This window comes from Myxocyprinus asiaticus, chromosome 3 (assembly GCF_019703515.2).
Source record: "Myxocyprinus asiaticus isolate MX2 ecotype Aquarium Trade chromosome 3, UBuf_Myxa_2, whole genome shotgun sequence".
NCBI lineage: Eukaryota > Metazoa > Chordata > Actinopteri > Cypriniformes > Catostomidae > Myxocyprinus > Myxocyprinus asiaticus.
In genome coordinates, this window is record NC_059346.1 from 31931911 (window position 1) to 31953711 (window position 21801).

Sequence of the window (21801 nt, forward strand, 5' to 3'; positions counted from 1 at the left end):
TTTCATAATATTATTTTGCGTGCTTCATTTTGAGGTGGTAAAACAGATTGCTTGTATTACAAGTGATATCGTTGTGCGAACCACAGATGTTGCACCTGTTTTAATAACAAACTCCTGAAGAGGAGAGGAGCTTTTTTGACCTGTTTGGGAGTCATCCCATTCTGTGGAGATTTCTTTCTCCATTTTGGGTTTTCCTGGGTCAAAAATGTTTCAGTATCGTGTGTGATCCTGCTCTGAGCTCTCCTGTCTCTGGAGCAGAAATTTCAGAAAGCCTCCTGGACTTGCTTGCACGTCGGAGCTCCAGAGGCAGCGCGCGCCACAGACACGTGAAACATTGCGTGTCAGAAGAGAAGAATATTTCACACTTTTAAAGCACCAAACATGCAATGCAGGTCATTAAATTTGCTTGGGTGGCCGTACAAAAAATGGAAAAATCCTGTCCATGTTTCTTCAATTCTCTGTCTCATGTGAAGCCCTGCCCACTGATAGATAAACCCACACGTCGCACATGGATATTTACATATTGCGTTATACACAATATAGCAAAATCTCTGTCAGCTGACACATTATATCGTCGCCATATATATCGTCATACCGCCCAGCCCTAGTTTATAACAAGCTAAACGGATAATGACAGAATGTCTTTTTGAATAAGTTATCATTTCTGGAATTTGAAACAAGATTTCAGGAGAAGTATTTACTTGCATCGTGAATGACAAGAAGTTGAAAATGTGAGAGGATATATTCTTAATGAACTTCTCTCTTTTCCTGCTGCTTATTTCCTTTTTCAGAGAGTAATGGAAAAAAGAAAGGAGAACGTAAAAAAGGTAATTTCATCAACTTTTTTTCACATCATGGTAATGCTTGATTCTCTTGAGCAATTTTTACACTGCAAAGATGGCACAGAACTTGCATCTAAAGTGGCATTTGGGTGTATTTACACAGACTTCTTAATGCTGTTCAGAGCAGGCATAAATACATTTACACAGTAATTACAATTGCATAAATAATGGTATGATATTAATGTTTTAAATATAAAATTATGAATATAGAAATATGAAACTAATGAATATATTAAATTATACTTTAAAATGTGAAACTAAATTATGAAATAAATGCTCAACAACAAAGTTTAAAACTGCACTGATGCTTAATTTAGTCTGGCTTTTATGCACCACTGCGTCTTTACACAGAATTTTAAGCACGCACAGAGCAGCCTTAACTCAGATGTGTAAAGATGCCTTTGGAGAGGTTTTAACGCTAATTAATATTTAATGACTGTATGCAGTGGTCATTTTTTTTTTTCTCACTAATTGTTTCTGCCACTTTAATACTTAAGTTTCTGTTAAACTGATATTCCTTTCTCTTTCTCTCTCTCTCTCTCTCTCTCTCTCTCTCTCTCTCTCTCTCTCTCGCTTTCTATCTTTTAAGGCAAGAAAGGGCCCCCTGGCGCTCCTGGACCTCCAGGCCCACCTGGTCCACAAGGCCCCCCTGGAATACCAGGGATACCGGGGATCCCAGGCAGTAATGCAATGGGTCCCTCTGGCCCTCCTGGACCAGCAGGGCCTCCTGGACCACAAGGGCCACCTGGACCACAGGGACCTGCAGGTTAACAAAGACACTTTATTGCCTTTACACACAATCAAACCAAGCTGGTAGTCTAAAGGTCTATTCACACCAATAGTGAATCAACAGAGCGACATTAATTTCCAAAAGAGATGAGACAGAGGAACACAAAATTGAATCCCAAAACTATACATTAGTTTAAAGTGGATAAATTCCACTATCGGGCCCTTCAATTACCCTTGGGCCAAAGAAGGCCAACAGGGGATTGAGGCGGGGTCAGTGTCAAAGGTTTCGCTGAGTCAGGTCAGAGGGTTAGCTCCAAGATACTAATTTCCCAATCTTTAATATCTAGCTACCAGCTTACATCAACAGATCCACAGAGAATGGAAAATCATCAGTACTGTTTATAAGATGAAATCAGGGCTCTTCTGAATATTTGGGCTGATGAAAATGTGCAACGTCAGAACGATAGCATCTACCGAACGAAGATGGGATTAAGTATATTGTTGCCGAACTTGCCAAGTTGTGTATCCAGCACACAATGGTACAGGTACGGGGGAAAAAACTTAAATTGTCAGCACAGTACAAATCCATGTTTATTTCAAGGGCTAGCTAGTCTCCAGAGTCTGATACCTCACCTTCAGTTTCCCTCTTGTTTGTGAAATGGGTGGGATGTGTGATGTTGGCACCAGGACTGTGTATTAAGGGAGGGTTTTAGGGCAACGCTGCAGGGCTATTGACCTGATGGTGGGAATGTAGATTGATTGCTGCTCTAGGTGACCAGTTAATAGCCCTGGCTGACACTGGCCTGATAGTGGAAAAGCAGCTAATGAGCTGGAATTTGGCCTCGTTCTTGTTAAGAGCTGCGCTTAGATATTCAAACTTCAGAATTTAAAAAAATCTCATTAGACCAATGATCTATTGTAGAAGGTTTATCATTGACCCAAATTGCAGTATATTATGATTACAATAAAAATTATTGTTTCAAATGAAAAGCATCTGGTAAATCAGGGGTTTTCAAACTGGGACCCTAAAGAAATTTTAGAAAAAAGAAAACAAGTTAACAAACAAATTTGACATTATTGTTTTGAAAAAAGGATATATCCAAGGCACTCAGACTTAAGTATAAGATTTAAGAAAGCATTTATTAAACCATGGCTAGAATAATAAAAATAAACACAAAATGACACGTTGCGGGTAGATTAGTCACTTTATTTAAGGACTATCAGTGTTTTTTTTCCCTCCATGCCCTGATGAAGGCTTTCGAGCCACAATGCGTCGGTTTGTGGTTTTTATTATTCTAGCCATGGTTTAATAAAAGCTTTCTTTTTTTTCCTAATAAATTTTTTTTATTGATTCATATAGCTGACAAAGAAAAACAAAACATATATATATATACTGTATATATACACTGAATCAACATTTAACTCCCTCTACTACCCCTCCCCCTCCCCAATCACCAAACCCACCCTGACCCCCAACGAACATCCCCATGGTCACACATAAGTACACACACTCAAAAGAATAGTATTTATTTATTTATTTTTTTTTTTAAGAATATAATAATCATACACATCTAAAACTACGCCTCTCTCTCCACAGCCCCTCCCCGAGAGTCCCCCAAATAACTGCCCCATTTCCCATCAAATGAATCCCAGATCCCCAGCCTTCTACATGACACTTCCTTGAAAGCTGCCATCCTCCCCATCTTCTTGCACTACTCTCAAAATGAGGGTGTTCCAGCTGACTTCCATCCCCTTAAAACAATCTGTCTGCCAGTCATAACACTGGTCAAAACCCAATTTTTTATGTGTTTATCCCCTAATTCGATGACTGCCTCATCACCTAAAATACAGAGTCTGGGGCAAAACGAAACCTGAGTGCCCAACACGTTACACACAAAACTCTGAACCTTCAACCATAATTCTTGGATCTTAACACACCCCCAAAAAATGGGTTGTGACTCCATCTTCTGATTGGCATCACCAGCAGGTGGGTGTGTCTTTAAGACCAAGCTTATACAATCTAGAGGTGGTCCAATAAAACAGATGTAAAATCTTGAATTGCATGAGGCGCACCCTTGCATCTGTAGAGACAGACTTGATGTTTTTTAGAATCCTAATCCACACTCCCTCCTCCAATACCAAGTTTTTAATTCTTTCTCCCATAATCTCTTGATAGAAGTTAAAGCTTCGTCCCCCAGACTCTGGATTAGCAGGGAGTAATACACTGATGCCTCATGACCTTTTCCAAAAGCAGTTATCACCACTCCCAGAGTATCTGCCGCTTTATGGGGGTGTATGGTACTCCCAGAAATAGTACAGAGCAGATGGCGCAGCTGTAAATACCAAAAGAACTGAGATCTAGGGATCCCAAAATGTTGAGCCAAATTTTCAAAGGATCTCAACACTCCACTCTCATATAGGTCACCGAGCGTATTAACCTCCCTCACAATCCACTCTGACCAGCAGAAAGGGGACTTATTAATACATAATTCTGGGTTCAGCCATATGCTCGAGGCAACATTTAAATAAATGTCCGAATTAAACACTCTGGACACTTTTGTCCATACCGAGTGCAAATGCAAGATAACGGGGTGTAACTTAATTTCTCCGATTAGTTTGATAGGCTTTGCAATGGCGAACTAGGGGCAAGAACTTCTTGTTCAATACAGAACCAGGGAGGGGCTCTCTCAGGTGGAAGCGACCAATGAGCCAAATGTCTGAGACCGAATGCATAATAATAAAACAAAATCTTGGGTAGGTCTAGCCCACCTTTGTCAGTCGGCCTATGTAACTTATTGAAATGTAATCTGGGACGCTTACCATTCCAAATGAAGTACTTTGCTATGCTATCAGATTGCTGGAAATAAGAGAGGGGGACATCTACAGGGAGAGATTGTAGCAGGTAGTTCAATTTTGGAATACAATTCATTTTAATAACATTAACCTTCCCTTGCGTAGAGCAAAAGCTTATGCGCCATACCTCCCGCCACCACCCCTGGAAAATCATCTTCCTTTCTTATCACGGCTGCTAATGGTTCCAGGGCAAGACAGAACAATGATGGGGAAAGAGGGCAACCCTGCCGGGTGCCCCTATCCAGAGTAAAATAATCTGAAATTAATACATTTCTTTGTACCGCCGCTACCAAGTGTCTATAAAGTAACTTAATCCATCCAATAAAAGTATTCCCGAACCCGTATATTTCAAAAATCTTAAAAAGATAATCCCATTCTATCATATCAAACGCCTTTTCGTCGTAAAGTGAGATGGCAGCGACCAGAGTCTGATCATTCGCCACTGACTATATGATATTGATGAAATGTCTAATGTTATCAGAAGTATTACCTGAATAAACCCCACCTGACTTGTTTGTATAAGAGATGTCATAACTTTACTTAATTGGTTAGCCAGAATTTTTGACAATATTTTTGTCTAGCTGGATCAGGGAAATTGGACGGTAACTCTTACACTCGCTTGGATCTTTGTCCTTTTTAAGAATCAGACTGATCCAGGCTTTTGTCGTGGTTGGCGGAAGCTTTCCATTCTTTAATGATTCCGTATAAACTTCTAAAAAAAGTGGAGCCAATTCTGTAGCATAATATCTAAAAAAAAAAAAAAAAAAGAAATTCAGCTGCCAAGCCATCTGGCCCCGGAGCCTGTAGGCAAGGCCTGTAAGCCTGTAGGCAAGGCCTTAATTACCTCGCCAAGCTCCTCCAAGGTTATCTCAGAATCAAGAAAAATGTTTTGCTCAGTCGTCAGTTTAGGGAGTTCTAATGGTTCCACAAAGTTTCTAATATCTTCATGGCTGAGGTAAATATTTTACCACCAGCAGATTTCACTGAGGGAATGGTAGAAAAAGACTCTCTCTGCTTTATATATCTAGCCAAAAGCTTCCCTGCTTTGTCTCCTGACTCAAAGTATGACTGTCTTGCCCTGAATAGCCAAAACTCCACCTTCCACAACAAAATAGTATTATATCTGTATTTCAATCGGGTCAATCAATTCTATATGATTTATTTTTCTCCGTATATGGCAACATCTCTAAACTCACCAGGGCGTGATATGAGACTAAGATGTTTCCAACTGAGCAGTCAACAACAGATTAAATGAGGGACTTAGATATAAAAATTAAAAAATCTATTCTAGAATAAATCTTATGGACTGATGAAAAAAATTTATAGTCCCTACCAGATGGGTTCAAAAGTCCCAAATATCTGTAAGACCAACATTTTTACACATCCTGTGAAGCGTCAGTGTTGTTCTAGGGGGCTTACACACTTTTTCTACACTACGATCAAGGACTGAGTTCATCAAAAGATTAAAGTCTCCTCCCAATATTATATCATGAGGGGTGCCAGCGGCTTGCAACATCCCTGCAAGATCTATAAAAAAGCCCTGATCATCAGCGTTAGGTGCGTAAATATTAGCCTAAATCAGCCTTTGCCCCTGAATTTCTGCTAAAACAATAATGACTATCAATAATTTATCTTTAATCTGTTTGAGACATTTGAATTGTAGATGCTTACTTATCAATGTAATGACTCCCCTGCTCTTACTTGAGCCAGCACTAAAGAAAAAATGTCCACCCCATATCTTCCCAAATTTTTCAGCTTCCTGCGGGGATGGATGCATTTCTTGAAGAAACACTATATCATATTTCTTACATTTAAGAAAATAAATAACCTTCCTTCTTTTTATGGGGTGCCCCAACCCATTCACATTCCACATGGAAAGAGACAATCCACTCATAGTTACATTTGACATTTTTACATTTTAGAAAAAATAGATTGTGTCAAAAATAAAATTATAAAGACCACATTCCAACATTAGTGCAACAATCAAACCCCAAACTTCCCCCTGAACCAGACAAACAGAAAAAAACGTGCGCATTAACCCCGCGCACAACAGTGCAAACTGGCGTCCATCCCTCTAAACTCACAGTCAGTGTACGCCTACATGAGCCCCCATGACAACTTTGACATCGGATTGCTCAAGTCCAGTGTTTCTATACAAATTTTGTGAGACAGAATTACACAACAGAAGATAATCTATAAAACAAACTCCAGCCAATAGGCGGAATAAACACACAGAACGTGTAGATTCATCCACATAACTGTCCCGAAGGTGTGTTCCTCCACAAAACAAGCTCCAGCCGCTAGCAGAACCAGCAAAAAAAAAAAACCTGTTCAGATTCCTTGGGCAGTCAAATGAATGTTCAGTGAGCCGGCCCATTCTGCTGCTACATGAGTGCAACAAATGACCCAATCACTCCAGTGTCCTGCAAGAAATACTCCACAAAACAAACTCCAACCAATAGGAGGCATAAGTACAAAGAACGTGCAGATTCATCCACAACACATTCATCCACAAAACAAACTCCAGCCGCTAGGCGGAACCAGCACAAAAAGAAACAAAAAGGTGCCCAGTTTCCTCGGACGGTCAAGTGAATGTTCAGTGAGTCAGGCTCACTTGGCTGCAACATGAGTATCACAAAATAACTTACTCAGTCTACTGACTTTATGAAGGACATGACTTGCTGGGGACATGTAAATATTTTGTGGCCATCCTTGGCATCTATTCTCAATTTGGCCGAGAACATCAGTGCAAAAGCGACCTTCCGTTGATGTAAGTGTTTCTTGCATTTCTTGAATCGATCACATTTCTCTCTTGTCGAATTCTCAAAGTCTGGGAACAAGAATATGCTGTGGTTCTTCCAAGAAAGCTTTCCTTTTCTCCTCGCCTCACGAATCACGAGATCTTTATCGGATGATTTCAGAAATTTGGCCAGAATTGAACAGGACCTGTCTACCTCAGCAAATCGCAGAGTCGGAACTCTGTGAGCTCCCTCGATTTCCATCTTATGGCCTGTTATGTCGAGCAGACTCAAGAAAGAGCCCGTCCAGGAATTCCACCATATTCTGACCCTCTGCTCCCTCAACAATTCTGATGTTATTCCGCTGGTTACGGTTCTCCAAATCTTCCAGCTTCTCCCAGATGCGCTCCAAATCCGCCTTGGTTGCTAGCGGATTAGCAGCTAATTCCCTCTCTGATGACTCCAGATAATTGATCCGTTTCTCGACATCCCCCACTCTTGTAACCATCTCAGTGAATTTTGTCTACATGGCAGTGATCGATCGACGTATTACAGCAAGCTCCTTGCAAGACAGCAACGACCTTTATCAGCATTACTGACACGTTCATCAATTTTCGCTGAATTTCCTTAACCTCACCGGCTCCTGGGCTTATGGCCTGCTGCTCGGGGGCTTCAGGTTGAGCACGTAAGTGTCTTTTAATGTCTCCGGATTTTGAATTCTTTGACATATTGTCTTCCTAGAACAGTTAAGAATCAGGGTGTATCGAATCTCACAAAAAGTATTAAAACTAGCAAAGTGCGCAGAGCTCGCCGTTCACTCATCCGAACCTCACATGGCACCACGCGACTCTAAGGCTTTCTTAAATGTTATACTTAAGTCTGAGTGCCTTGGATCTATCCTTTTTCACATGAGATAGATTATCCCTTTTCCAAAGAGCACCAGTAGATATTGACTTTATACCCAACTTGCACTCGTTGTATTTTTGGTTTTATATATATTATTAATGTTTTATTCTGTTTTCTAAAGAAGGCAAATAAATTTAAATTGAATTGAAAAGATTTTTCTTCAGGTTCGTACATCAACATTACTCTAATAGTAGAAAAAAAATATGGTTGTAATTTAATACAAAGTACATATTTTCCAGATAATTTTTCATATCTGTTGGCTTTAGTACTTTGACAATATGAAAGCCAATTATTTAATTTTGCAAACAATATGTCTTCAATATCACACTTCCTACTTTTTTTTACACTGTATAAATATGTCTTCAAACATAAGAATATATAGCTGCCTTTATATTTTAGAAAGGGGGTCCCTTGCAAGCGGTCCCTTGCATCATATTTCAGGGTCCTCCGAATCAAACAGCTTGAAAACCCCTGTCCTAAATGACAAACGTATTATAAGCAATTTCTACTTCCCATGTGTCTACAGGTGGTGCAGATAAAGGCAAATACAGAGAGACACAGGTATGTATTTCACACTGCTGATCTCTCCATATTATCTCTCTGTATTTGTATTGGGAGATCAGACACAGAAGAATGTACAGACACGCTTAGAATATGCTACAGCATTTTGCCATAAGGAGCAAAATGGAGTATAGCACCTTTTATTATGGACAGAAGTTTAAATGTTTCATTGTGTCAAGTGTGTATAGAGAATGTGATTTTGAATTTGTGGATTTAAACACATAATATGTTTCTGTAGCCAGCTGTGGTGCATCTTCAGGGTCAGGAAACCACTATCCAAGTGAAAGAAGGTAAGAGTTAAATAATGTTCTCTCTCTCTCTCTCTCTCACACACACACACACACACACACACACACACACAGCCACATTTGCATGACAGTGTCTATTGATGTTGTGTCTATGTGTGTCACTGGTATCATAACAGATAATTGAGTATTTACTGGTGTCTGTCTGTGAGATTTGTCAGAAGGTGTGTTGAAGAATTGGAGAATGATCACAATTCATCAGAGAGTGTTTAAAATGCACTCACGCTCTGGAGAGCTGGAAGTCTTACAGGATGGAACATACTTTATATATAGTCAGGTAGAAGTGAGTACAGTCCCTGGACTAACTCTATTCATTATACACAAACATATCTACAAATGCCTGGTCATAAAAGTTGCCGAAATATTTATTCTGAATTATTAACTATAATTCCACTTTCCTTTTGTGTGTTTGTGGAATAGGTTTATTACCTGAATTTCACGGACATAGCAAGTTATGAGGTGATGGTGGATAAGACTCCATTCTTACGCTGCACGCGTAGTATTGAGACCGGCCAGCGCAAGTTCAACACCTGTTACACAGCGGGGGTGTGTTTGTTGCGAGCGCGCCAGAGGATCTCCATCCGCATGGTATACGAGGACACCTCCATCTCCATGAGCAACCACACCACCTTCCTCGGCAGCATCCGCCTAGGGGATGCCCCGCCTGCAGGACACACCTGAGCCAAATCAGCTTGCTAGATCAAAACCACTGAACTCATCTGAGCCAGTATGTCTCGTTAGCCCCACCCCATGGACGTACAAAGTCTAGAGCCAAATAAGACAATTTATTAACTAATTGGCTCATCTAAATTTCTGCCAAACCAGTGCTGTCTTGAGCCTGTCAGCCTGCAGTGTGAATCAGGCTCGAAGAGGAAATATGTCTGTGTGGCTTCACCAACACTGAACAGCATTCACCACTAATAAAAACTCTCACTAGTTAAACTCACTTTTGGAACTGAAATCCTCTACCCATCCTCAAACATGACCAACACCACAGACAAGGAATTACACTGTCTATTTACAAATTAAATCAGCAGTTCTAGCCAGTTTCACAGATCAGGTGTCTGTGAACAGAGGAATTGGATCGGTCCTCACTGTTGCTGTGGAGTGTGCATGTAATATGCCTATCCAGCTACAAGTGCCTACATTAAATACAGTGACTGGATCCACTGAGAGCTGATCAATGAAGAGGAAGTGTTTTATGTGAGACACTCTTGTGCTCGACGTACCAGTGCTCACCAGTAGCTCCACTGCAAACAGACCCAGTCTCTATAGTATACACACACACACACAAATAGTGAACATGTGTACTATTCTATTAAGTAAGCACTGATAATGGCAATGTATATAAAGCAGAATATCTATTTTCATATATCTCTGATCCTTTACACACCCAGTCCAAATTCCATTGTTCGTATGAAGTAATCAAATTCTGAAAATGATAGCAATGTAAAAAAAAATTGGTTCTATTCTCTTTAGCTGATTCTTTAATCATTGCATTTTCGAAGGAGAAAAAGTGTTCACTTGTACTGTATATGATGGCAGCATTTCAGTCACTGAAATGGATGATTCTTCATAATGATTTAATGTCCCTTTGAAGGAATATTACGGGTTCAATTCAAGTTAAACTCAATCAACAGCATTAGTGGCATAATGTTGATTACCATAAAAAATAAAACATTAATTATTTTCTTTAAAGAAAAGAAAATAAGAAAAAATTTAGCTTAAAGTGAGGCACTTACAATGGAGGTAAATGGAGCCCATTTTTGGAGGATTTAATGGCAGTTTAAAATGTAAAGGTTTTAAAGTTGTTTTAATCGTAGTTTTTGGGTTTACGCCATCATGGCAACAAAGTTGTAAAATTGGTTATAACTTTACACAGAAAAGGTTACTATGCGATTTTATCACACTAACATGCATATTGTTTGTTTCGTGGCTATATTTTTGAATGTTTACGAATTGAATCCATTCAATTCCATTGTAAGTGTCTCAGTGTAACCCAGATGATGTTTTTTTTTTTTTTTTTTAAAGGTGGTACAAGTCAAAATAAATGTTTTTGTTAATCACCATTGTGCCACAAATGCTGTTGATTGAGTTTAACTTTTACTGAACCTGGAAAATTCCTTCAGTATGATTAATCTCTCTGAATGCAAAATACCATGTGTCTCCAGTAGGAGTCAGTAGTGCAGCAAGTGGAGCACTTAGAAATTTGGATGAGTATGGCTGTGTTCGAAAAAGCATACTAGAAAGTAGCATGCTTAATATTGCTGTGGTATATAGTATACTGTGGAGTGTGTACACATTTTCTCTATGCATCAGGGTTAGGTTAGTGGTCAGATGACTGGCCAGACTACATTTGCCAAATTGTGCTGTATACAACAGAGCATATTGTGTGGAATACTGTACAACGTAACACATTTAACTTCACTATTTCCAAGTATGTCAGATGAGCCAGAATTAATAGCAGTCCTAATGTTAACATCTTTCTTGACTCATTTGATCTGTCTGACAAATGCTTAGACCTTTTTTATACACAAATGGTTGTAAACTGCTAAATAAAATAGTTTTAGCTTCTAAGATAACTGGATGCTGCTCACAGAATTAAACATGCAACATGCAACAACATAGCTTACTATGCATAGAGCCTTCTATTTCACATACTGGTTTTTTTATTTTATATATAGTAGGCAGTATACAGTATATACTGTTCAGTATTCAGTAAGTAGTAAGAGAATTCCATTCGGAACAGCATTTTGAGTCTTGAGACGCTGATTAATACTTCAGTTCATTCATCACACTGGTGTTTTTAGTTCAGTGTGCTCTGTTTTTTTTACTGCATTTCATACATAAAATTTGCATACAAATAGAATAGTGTAACATATTCTTTGTCTCTCCATCTGACACCCACAGATAAGTCATGAACTGATCCTGCAGGTAGTCTCCAGCACCTTACTGGCAGTGTAGGACTGTGGGTCTGAATGAGTTGTAGAGAAAGACAATTATGTGAGTGTACTTTTGTCAATAATAGATGAGATCTCAGATCCTCACTGTGAGAACAAACTACATTACTGTGCATGTTCAAAGGTCTTGGAATAAAACAATGGGAATTATCTAGAACTTTCTGAAGAGCGCTGGTAATCTGCCTCAGGTTTTCTCTGCATGTTCCCTCAAGTCTCCACATGGAAATGTAAAAATGAGGGGGAATGGAAAAGGAGAGGGGTATAAATTACTGATTATGTTCTCACAGATTTGCTGGTTATATCTCTCAATGTCTTCTCTTAAACATCAGATCTGACCGACAACTTGTTTTAGTTTTGTTTTTGGTACACAAGGTGTATGCTGTATGTAGTTCTGTTTTACCGAAGATTATGTATATTTGTAAAGTATACAGGGAATGTACATATGTATATAAGATCTTTTGCTCTTTTGTAAAAAATGTTATGTCATATTAAATTGTTTTTGAAAGATTGTTTTTAAAGTGTGGGTTTTTTTCTTTAGGGGCACACATAGCAAAATAGAGAGAGAGAGAGAGAGAGAGTGCCACCTAGTGTCAATGAAAAGCTTTCTTGTCTGTTTCTTGTCTCTTCGCAAGTCAAATGTGATCATGATTATCTGCTTGCTTGTTTCTAATTTGCAGTAATAATTAAGCCAAAACGTCTGCTGTTCATCAGAACTAGAGACTGTGAGTGTAATTAAAGTCGATTGAACCTCAGTGGAGTAAACAAATCATTTAAACCAAACACTAAAACTCTAAAAGCAAAATATATGTCAGTTTCATTTATGTTCTGTACCAAAAGTTCCTTTTAGACTGTGTGTATTCAGTGTTAAGTGGTCTGCATGGTGGCATAATAATGGCAAATAACACCTCCGAATGTCCTTTCAAAAACATGAAGATTTCATCATCTCTGTTTTCACATTCTTCTCTGTCTTGCAGTCTACATTCTACACACACAAATGCAAAAGACAGGATACACTCTCTGTGCAAAGCTTTTGTCTTAAACCTCAGGACAATTAAGTCAAAGAGCAAGAACTGTAGAGCAAAGGAACAGCCCTCATAAGCACCCTGACAGCTTTAAAAAGGTGAATTTGGTTACAGATAAGATTTATTTTATAATATTAGAATGGGTTCAAGGTGAGTTTTTTTTATTTTTTATTCGCACTTCACACCTCAGGACATGGAACGACTGTCACTGTCCGGAAGCATGTTTCTGTTTTGCTCTAAACTCTACATTTATGATAAGGTGTAAGCGCAGACAATCAGCGTTGTTTTAATAATACTTTTTCATCCAAATTAATTTTTAAAATCTCACAGCTAACATCCAGTATCATATTTAAACATTTCCCCACGTTTTCTCAGGACCAATTTTACACTGTTCAGAACCTGCAATTATTAGTTGCTTATTCTTTGCATGTATTGGCTGCCTGAAGCCTGTTCTTTTAATATGTCACTTATGATTTATTGACCACCAAGAATAAGTGTCCTTGCTGCACCACGACTTGAACCTCCAAAGTGTATCTAGGCCATAATCTTTGTGCAGTAAAATACACTTTCTATATTACAATTTGTACATTTAAAATGTTTTGAAAAGTTTATTTTCTCTCAGTAGGTATAATGTTTTCTATACAACTATGTGGAACTATTTAAACCCAAACCTAAGGGTTGTGTCTTAAAAAAAAGGTTGTTGGTCCCTCATCAGCTTATTACTGTGCAAAGTGGTTTAGGTTATTTTTCATTATCTCATATTTGAAAGAATATTCTGGGTTCAATACAAGTTAAGCTCAAATGCAGCATTTGTGGCATAATGTTGATGACCACAAAAATTATTTTCGACTCGTCCCTCCTTTTCTTTAAAAAAAAAAAAAATCAAGGTTCCAGTGAGGCGCTTACAATGGAAGTGAATGGGGACAATTTTTGGAGGGTTTAAAGGCAGAAATGTGAAGCTTATAATTTTATAAAAACACACATTAATTCTTCTGTTAAAACTCATGTATTATTTGAGCTGTTAAGTTCATCAATTTTATAGTCGTTTTAGTGTCTGTTGACTACATCGTCATGGCAACAAAGTTAAATGTTAGTAAGTGATTTTACAACACTAAAATCATGTTAACACACATATTGTTTACGTCTTGTGGCTATACTTTTGAAATGGTGAGTACTGGCCCCATTCACTTCCATTGTAAGTGCCTCACTCCAACACAAATTTGTGCTTTTTTTAAAGAAAAGGAGGGACGAGTATAAATTAATTTTGTGGATATCAACATTATGCCACAAATGCTGTCGATTGAGCTTATCTTGATATTGAACCTGGAATATGCCTTTAACTTCCTTTCTGCATAGCCTAGTGAGCAAACAGTGTTTTTTAATATTCCTTTAAACCTTCATCATAAAATGAACTTTTATTTTAGAAGAAACCATTTTTTTTTTTTTTTTTTTTTTGCACTGATATTGCTTGGGTGGGTGTGTTTGGTGGTGTGCTTTATTTTCAATTGTGTACCCATACAGTCCGATAATTGAGATGTTGGGTCTCAGTGCACCTCAGCAGGTCAACTAAAGGTCAGATCAAATTGAAAGTGAACTTCCAGTCCCTTTTGAACGGCACAATGCTCATAAGCATTACACTGGGTGTGTTGTAATCATTTCACTATGATGAATATGTCACTTGTTTATTGGAAACAATAACATAAAATAAATTATAACTATATCAAACCATTATTATTAATTGCTTGAGCCTCTTTTTCACCTCATCGAATTTCAATGCATTATTTATAACGTCGCTTCTTTACAGGACACAGTGCTCATAAAGCCTGTTGATTACCCCTCCGATTATGGCAGGATTTGTTGATTGGATTAGGAGCCCCGTGGGGCAGAAAAGAGAACAAGTTTGTTTGATCTTATTCCCGACTAATTCATGCTCTCGACTCGCGCATGCACGCCAAATAAAACTCCAGTTTGGAGTTTCGGCCACTGATGGCCCATTGGTAGATCAATAACATCGTTTCTTGATGCTGCATGTCCCGACACTTTCCAACAGTCTGTATGCAAAGTGGAGTCGAATCAAAGAGAAACTGTTCTCGCCTTTCTGTGGAGTGAACGAGTTTACCTACATGCAATGGTGAGGCCGGGTTATGTCATTTCTGATTGTCTCAGACTGAGAGTGACTGGTCTAGAACCTGTGAATATTCCCACCTGTGTGTTGATCAGACTAGGGCGATTAGCACCGGCAGGACTGTCTCTGCGCCACTATTCAGATGTGCGGCAGGTAGCGTTCCGCTCAATAAGCAACTACTGACTACGAAAATTTATTTAAACAAAATGTATAATATACTTTTAGTGTATGACTTTCATATAGGGTTTAACAGTTAATTAGCAATTAATCAAAGGGGATTTTAGTTTGAGAAAAAAAAAAAAAGTAGGGCTCGTCCGGGATTTGAACCCGGGACCTCTCGCACCCTAAGCGAGAATCATACCCCTAGACCAACGAGCCGTCTTGCGTTTATAATATGTAAAATACCGACATTTAATGACACTGTAACACTAGAATCAGAACTCGTTTTTATTTTTTTTAATTATTATTATTATTTTAGTAAATGGGCAAGCCAATTAAGCAGTGTGTCGTCCATAATTCATTGACATTTGATGCTCTCGAGATGCTGCTGTGCTCGATTACAGTGACGACCTGCTGCTGTTTTAAAATGTTTGCGCTTGTAAGGCTTGAGGAACGAGAAAAGCCTAATCAACCCGATTTTAATGTAAATGGACGGGTTGTTGATCCCGTTGGACAGAAATCTTCAAAAGACTAAAAACTAATGGTTTCCTCTGGGAAGGCGCATACCCTGAAAAGCTGAGCGTGTCCTTTTCTTACCCTTAACCTTTACAAACCGGTTAAAAAAACACTTTTTGCCCATTAGGTCATGCGGATTAGGTAGTTAAAGGAATATTACGTGTTCAATACAAGTTAAGCTCAATTGACAGCATTTGTGGCATATTATTGATTACTACAAAAAAAAATAATTTTGACTTGTCCGTCCTTTTCTTTAAAAAAAAGGCAAAAATCTGGGTTCCAGTGAGGGACTTACAATGGAAGTGAATGGGGTCAATACTTACCATTTCAAAAGTATAGCCACAAGACGTAAACAATATGTGTGTTTGCACGATTATAGTGTGACCAAATCACTTACTAACCTTTTCTGTGTAAAGTTATAGCCAATCTGACTGTCAACAAACATGTACTGTCAACAATGTACTGTCAACAAACCTAAAACGACCCTAAAACTCAATTAATACATGAGTTTTAACAGAAGAATTAATGTAAGTGCTTTTATAAAAATATAAGTTTTACATTTCTGTCTTTAAAGGGGTAATTCACCCAAAAATGAAAATTCTCTCATAATTTAGGGTGTGTTCACACTTGTAGTTCAGTTCTCTTGGTCTTCTTGTTCCGGACCAAAACAGAAAATTATACATTTAGTCCTGGTTCACTTAGCGTTCACACTGGCATTTTTAACACAGAACCTAAAGATACAAAACAGAGGGCATAAGGTCACAACCTGACCCCAGTCCTACGGTTTACTTTTATTCTACCTTTATGTGCATCAAAGGTCTGGCCACCATTCACTTGCATTGTATGGACCTACAGAGCTGAGATTTTCTTCAAAAAATCTTTGTTTGCATTCTGCAGAATAAAGAAAGTCATACACATCTGGGATGGCATGAGGGTGAGTAAATGATGAGAAATGTTTAATTTTGGGGTGAACTATCCCTTTAAACCTTCCAAAAATTGGCCCCACACACTTCCATTGTAAGTGCCTCACTGTAACCGCTATTTTTGCTGTAGGGACGAATTGAAATAAATCTTTGTGGTAATCAACATTATGCTACAAATGCTGTCGAGTGAGCTTAACTTGTAATGAATATTAATTTAACAACAAACAAACCATTATATCTCTCTTGAGAATTGATACAAATACAAAATAAAAACTGACAAGGGTAGGCTACGCTAAACCTTGCCAGAAAGCCAACACAGGTTTTAACATATGCTGTTTATGATAACTGACATGAGTCATGACCAGACAATATACGTTCATTTTCAAGCTCATTGTCGTCTATTGTAGTAAACAGTGCCGTGGTTTCACTCCGCGCGCTTCTTGAATCTTGAATCTTGAATCTTGTGACCGCCCACACGTAGAGGGGCGGGTCGAGCCCCATAGCTGAGCTATGAAAGAGAGAAAGAGGCTCACTTTGACTCATGCTCATCTCTGTGAAGGCATTTATTTAACAGTTCAGTTTGTACCTTGGCTACTGTGAGAGACATAACAACCTGTCTTCGTTAGGATTATTAAACAGCAGAAGAGTGATATGAAAGAATACAGGAATTTTCTTTTGTTTTTCGTGGTATCCTTGCGCGTGATGTGTCCATGCGAAGGAATATCATGGCTGTAAGTATATATTTACTCATTAACATAACATTACATGGCAAATTATATGGCTACTTAATGCTATATTCTATAAACGTTTCATATAATTTATTCAGCCTCTTTTAGTAAGACTTTTTTCGTATTATATGTCGTCAAGACAACCAACTTGATTGGAACATGCACAAAACCATAGACTGACCACGCACGAAACAATAATTCCCTTTTTTCGTCTCAGTACTCGACTTTTTTCAAGATACCTACTGAAAACAGGTCGCGTCACGTCAAAAGGTCTAAAATTAAGATAAAAGCATGTTTTAGATAAGTAAATAGATGTCTAACCCTTTTACAGCAATTTATATGGTGTAATAGCTTATATAATGAGCCCCGTGTGTGTTTTTATAGCGGTTTAACGGTAAAAGGGAGCTCGGTCGGATGGAATCAAACGCATCACTGTAAACTCTTGGACGGTCTCGTGCCAGATCAACAGCAGCTCTGCAAACGGAACCTCGAGCTCATGCACAGCATCGTGCACGCGGCCAAACTCACTAAGAGCGCGTGCCAGGGTACCTTCAGCGACATGCGTTGGAATTGCTCCTCCATCGAGAGCGCTCCCCACTTTACTCCTGACCTGGCAAAAGGTGAATAAAAGACACAAGCACCGCTTTTGTTAATTGTCTAGTCTTTAATTGTACATGTTGAAAGAATGACCATGTTCAGAAAGGATTGTTCTGTTTTTGCCTATTCTAGATTGTAGAATCTCTAAACATTAGACAGATTTTAGAATGACATCAGCTTGGGTTGCCAATGTTCCAGAGTGTTCTAACGGTGGTGTCTCTGTGTAGGGACGCGTGAGGCAGCATTTGTGTTCTCTCTGGCCGCCGCAGTGGTCAGTCATGCCATAGCACGTGCCTGTGCATCTGGAGAACTCCCCAGCTGTTCCTGTGCGCCAGCGCCATCAGAGCAGGCGGCTCCAGACTTCCGTTGGGGTGGCTGTGGAGATAATGTCCGTTATGGCCTTCAGATGGGCTCCGCTTTCTCAGACGCGCCCGTGAGGAACCGCCGTTCCGGACCACAGGCCTTTAGACTCATGCAGCTTCACAACAATGCAGTGGGAAGACAGGTAACCTCAATTTTTCTACCATACTCTCTCTGTCTTTCCCTGACATTTCTCCTCACAGAATTTCATATTCAAAAGCAGGGTTCCCACGGTCATGGAAAACCTGGAAATAGCTGGGAATAACTCATGGGAATTAATAAAATCTTGCTCGTGTAGAGCTCGTGTGTAATAACTAAACTTGTTCGCACAGCCATAGCGATGTCCTTTCAAGTAATTACTCAAACTCCTTTACATATCGGTCTTCGTGATTCATTAGCAAATTGGTCTGAATCAAAATGATTTACATTTATGCATTTGGCAGACGCTTTTGTCCAAAGCGACTTACAGTGTACTTATTACAGGGACAATACCCCCTGAGCAACGTGCCTTGCTCAAGGACACAATGGTGGTGGCTGTGGGGATTGAACCAGCTATGTGCTTTAGCCCACTACGCCACCACCACTCCATTTAAAAAAAATCTTTATCCAGTAATTGCAAATGACTGGGAAGATCATCGAAAAATTAAGGAAATGTTATGGTTAAGAGGTGTGGGAACCCTGTCGAAGCTCCCTGTCTGACACTTTGGGAAAATTCTGATTGAAAGTTATCATCCCTATGCCTTACTCAGTCCGAAGAACAGAGCTCTTGATGTGGGCACTCTGAAGGGAGCATGGCATTACTGTATAAATATACCCTTCTCTAACAGTCTTGTGGAAGGTCACTTCTTGAAAAAATTTGTTTTCTTACTCTAGTTTGGAAAGACCCATCAAGTGGCGTCCGCTTTCCGCAGTGCCCTTCAGGGGTGCAAAAATGCCATCTGGAAAACGGCCTTTATTATACACTGTGCCCTCATTCCATTTTAATGAACCATATTTCCTGCTTGTTCACACATCTTTTACATGTAAAGGGAAACTGCAACTTGGAAAAATTTGGAATTCTATATTTTCAAAAGATTTTTCCATGACCACCGTTGTTTATACACTCACTGATCACTTTATTAGGAACACCTGTACACCTACATATTCATGTGATTATCTAATCAGCCAACCACGTGGCAGCAGTGCAATGCATAAAATCATGCAGATACGGGTCAGGGGCTTCAGTTAATTTTCACATCAACCATCAGAATGGGGAAAAAATTTGTTCTCAGTGATTTCGACCGTGGCATGATTGTTGGTGCCAGACGGGCTGGTTTGAGTATTTCTGTAGCTGCTGATCTCCTGGGATTTTCACGCATAACAGTCTCTTGAGTTTACTCAGAATGGTGCCAAAAACAAAAAACATCCAATGAGCAGCAGTTCTGCGGACAGAAACACCTTGTTGATGAGAGAGGTCAACAGAGAATGGCCAGACTGGTTGAAGCTGACAGAAAGTCTACAGTATCTCAGATAACCACTCTGTACAATTGTAGTGAGCAGAATAGCATCTCAGAATACACAACACATTGAACTTTGAGGCGAATGGGCCACAACAGCAGAAGACCACGTTGGGCACATTATTAGGGCCATAGTGTTCCTAATACAGTGCTCAGTGAGTGCAAATATTTAATTTGTGTTAGCTGATTTTAACTGTTATTTTGTTATTTTTGTGTAGGCACTTATGGATGCTCTAGAGATGAAATGCAAATGTCATGGTGTTTCTGGGTCCTGCTCGGTGAAGACCTGCTGGAAGGGCCTTCAGGACATCAACACTATCTCCGCAGACCTCAAATCTAAATACCTATCGGCCACAAAGGTCATTCCGCGTCAGATAGGTACCCGCCGACAGCTGGTCCCCCGGGAGATGGAGGTGAGACCGATCGGAGAAAATGAACTTGTCTACCTTGTCAGCTCGCCTGATTACTGCTCCCAAAATGCAAAGCAGGGGTCATTTGGAACCACAGACAGGTGAGTTCATCAATCAGGATTATAGATTAGTGATGAGTTGCTTTGGTGTGTGAGGGAGAGAGCAATCAGTTAGTCACTATAATGAATAAGGGATTGTCACTAATCTGACAGATGGGACAGAGCACAAAGGAAAGAAAAGAGAGACACTTTGAGTTGGTTAAACATTATCACACACATAGATGCACAGATATTCAGTCACACATGCTATAACACAAATACTGCTGATCAAGTTATTTTCAGATTAAGTTTGATTATTCCTTACCATGTCTCTTTCTCTCTGCAGGCAGTGTAATAAGACAGCGACAGGCAGTGTGAGCTGTGGGCTCATGTGTTGTGGGCGGGGCTATAATGCCTATACAGAGGTGCTGGTGGAACGCTGCCAGTGTAAATATCACTGGTGCTGTTACGTCTCCTGCAAAACCTGCCACCGTATGGTTGAGAGATATGTCTGCAAGTGACAAACCACTATATGCATTGTCTCCATCAATAAGCAATGGAGATCACAGAGAGGGAGAGAGAGATGGTACAATGCTGGTCTCACAAATTTGTATGATCTTTTTTGAGCCATGAGTGAGTGGATGATCCTCTCTTAGTGCTGTTAAGGATGGCATGAGAGTGAAGAAAGAAGCGCTAGAGTGAAGGAAGAAGGGATGGTGAAGAATTTCCCGTTGAAAGAGAGTTAATGAATGGCTGTAAAATAAAGAACCCTGTGGTGAGGCCCCGAAGGCACCCCACAGAAAACCAGTGATAAGTACTGGCTGATCGTAGCAAAAACTCATCAACTCCTGCACAGAGAGAGACTGGGGGAAGGGTAAAAGTGTTAGTTTCTTGCTGGTAAAGTCTTACTTTGCTGCATTAATAATTTACACAGTTTAAATAATTTCTTACATCTAATGGTCAGATAAAACCATCAAATTCTTGTCTGGAAAATGTGACGGTTATACTGCTACGAGGGATGGAAATGAAACTGTTTGGTTGACTTCAAAAGTTTTTTGCACTCAGTATTGATAATGAAGGATTGATGATACTATGCTTATAGTAATGTGTCCAAACTTTTTTGCGAAGTTGATCAGCTCAATTTTTTGTATTCATGAAAAGAAAGATTAAGACCTGCCTTTCACCCCTTGCAAAACTTGTATGTTGTACATTTGATGTAAAATAGAATAGTTGTATTTATTTTATTAAAAATATTTAATGAGGAGAGAGTGAGACTGATTTAATACCTGAAAGCAAATGTTTTCTTGAAACAATCATTGAAAATCTGGATCATTCAGCTTTGCTTGCAGTAAGTCAAAAGCAGTTCAAGAGGATTTATGTTTGCCAGCACTGGCTGATTACTCAATATGTTAAACATCCAAATCACCATTTTATAGCGTGTGTGTGCGTTCTCTGATCTTTCATCAACATTCTTTCACATCAAAGACATTTTCAGGATATCAGTGCAATAGAGAGATTAAAAAACCCAGATTG

At 39.2% G+C, this 21801-nt stretch overlaps 2 protein-coding genes and 1 non-coding gene across 6 annotated transcripts in view; 2 read left to right on the plus strand and 1 right to left on the minus strand.

Moving 5' to 3' along the window:
- The window catches only part of LOC127428636 (ectodysplasin-A-like), a 63553-nt gene extending 51225 nt beyond the window's left edge, over nt 1-12328 (plus strand). The window contains exons 3-8 of one of the 4 annotated variants that reach the window (XM_051677110.1): nt 792-827; nt 1432-1608; nt 8595-8629; nt 8868-8919; nt 9087-9217; nt 9355-12328. In XM_051677110.1, the coding sequence (XP_051533070.1) occupies nt 792-827; nt 1432-1608; nt 8595-8629; nt 8868-8919; nt 9087-9217; nt 9355-9615 (692 nt within the window). In that variant the 3' untranslated portion in view covers nt 9616-12328. The remainder of the gene's footprint in view (nt 1-791; nt 828-1431; nt 1609-8594; nt 8630-8867; nt 8920-9086; nt 9218-9354) is intronic. The other 3 variants (XM_051677120.1, XM_051677130.1, XM_051677137.1) reach the window with 3 other exon arrangements.
- Nucleotides 12329-15347: 3019 nt separating this feature from the next.
- trnap-agg (transfer RNA proline (anticodon AGG)) lies at nt 15348-15419 on the minus strand. Its single transcript has one exon. It is a non-coding gene; the product is annotated as a tRNA-Pro (tRNA).
- A 1770-nt stretch (nt 15420-17189) lies between these two features.
- Nucleotides 17190-21525, plus strand: wnt11f2 (wnt 11, family member 2). Its single transcript, XM_051670948.1, has 5 exons — nt 17190-17370; nt 17752-17987; nt 18192-18469; nt 20039-20331; nt 20615-21525. The coding sequence occupies exons 1-5, from the start codon at nt 17291-17293 to the stop codon at nt 20787-20789; spliced, it is 1062 nt and encodes a 353-aa protein (XP_051526908.1). The 5' UTR covers nt 17190-17290; the 3' UTR covers nt 20790-21525.
- Nucleotides 21526-21801: the final 276 nt, after the last annotated feature.

Bases quoted from the DNA above. Each gene is read 5' to 3' on its own strand.
- wnt11f2 (XM_051670948.1), top strand. From the start codon at position 17,291: ATGAAAGAATACAGGAATTTTCTTTTGTTTTTCGTGGTATCCTTGCGC. The intron at 18,470-20,038 runs GTAACCTCAATT...ATTTTTGTGTAG, and splicing joins ACAATGCAGTGGGAAGACAG to GCACTTATGGATGCTCTAGA. The intron at 20,332-20,614 runs GTGAGTTCATCA...TTCTCTCTGCAG, and splicing joins TCATTTGGAACCACAGACAG to GCAGTGTAATAAGACAGCGA.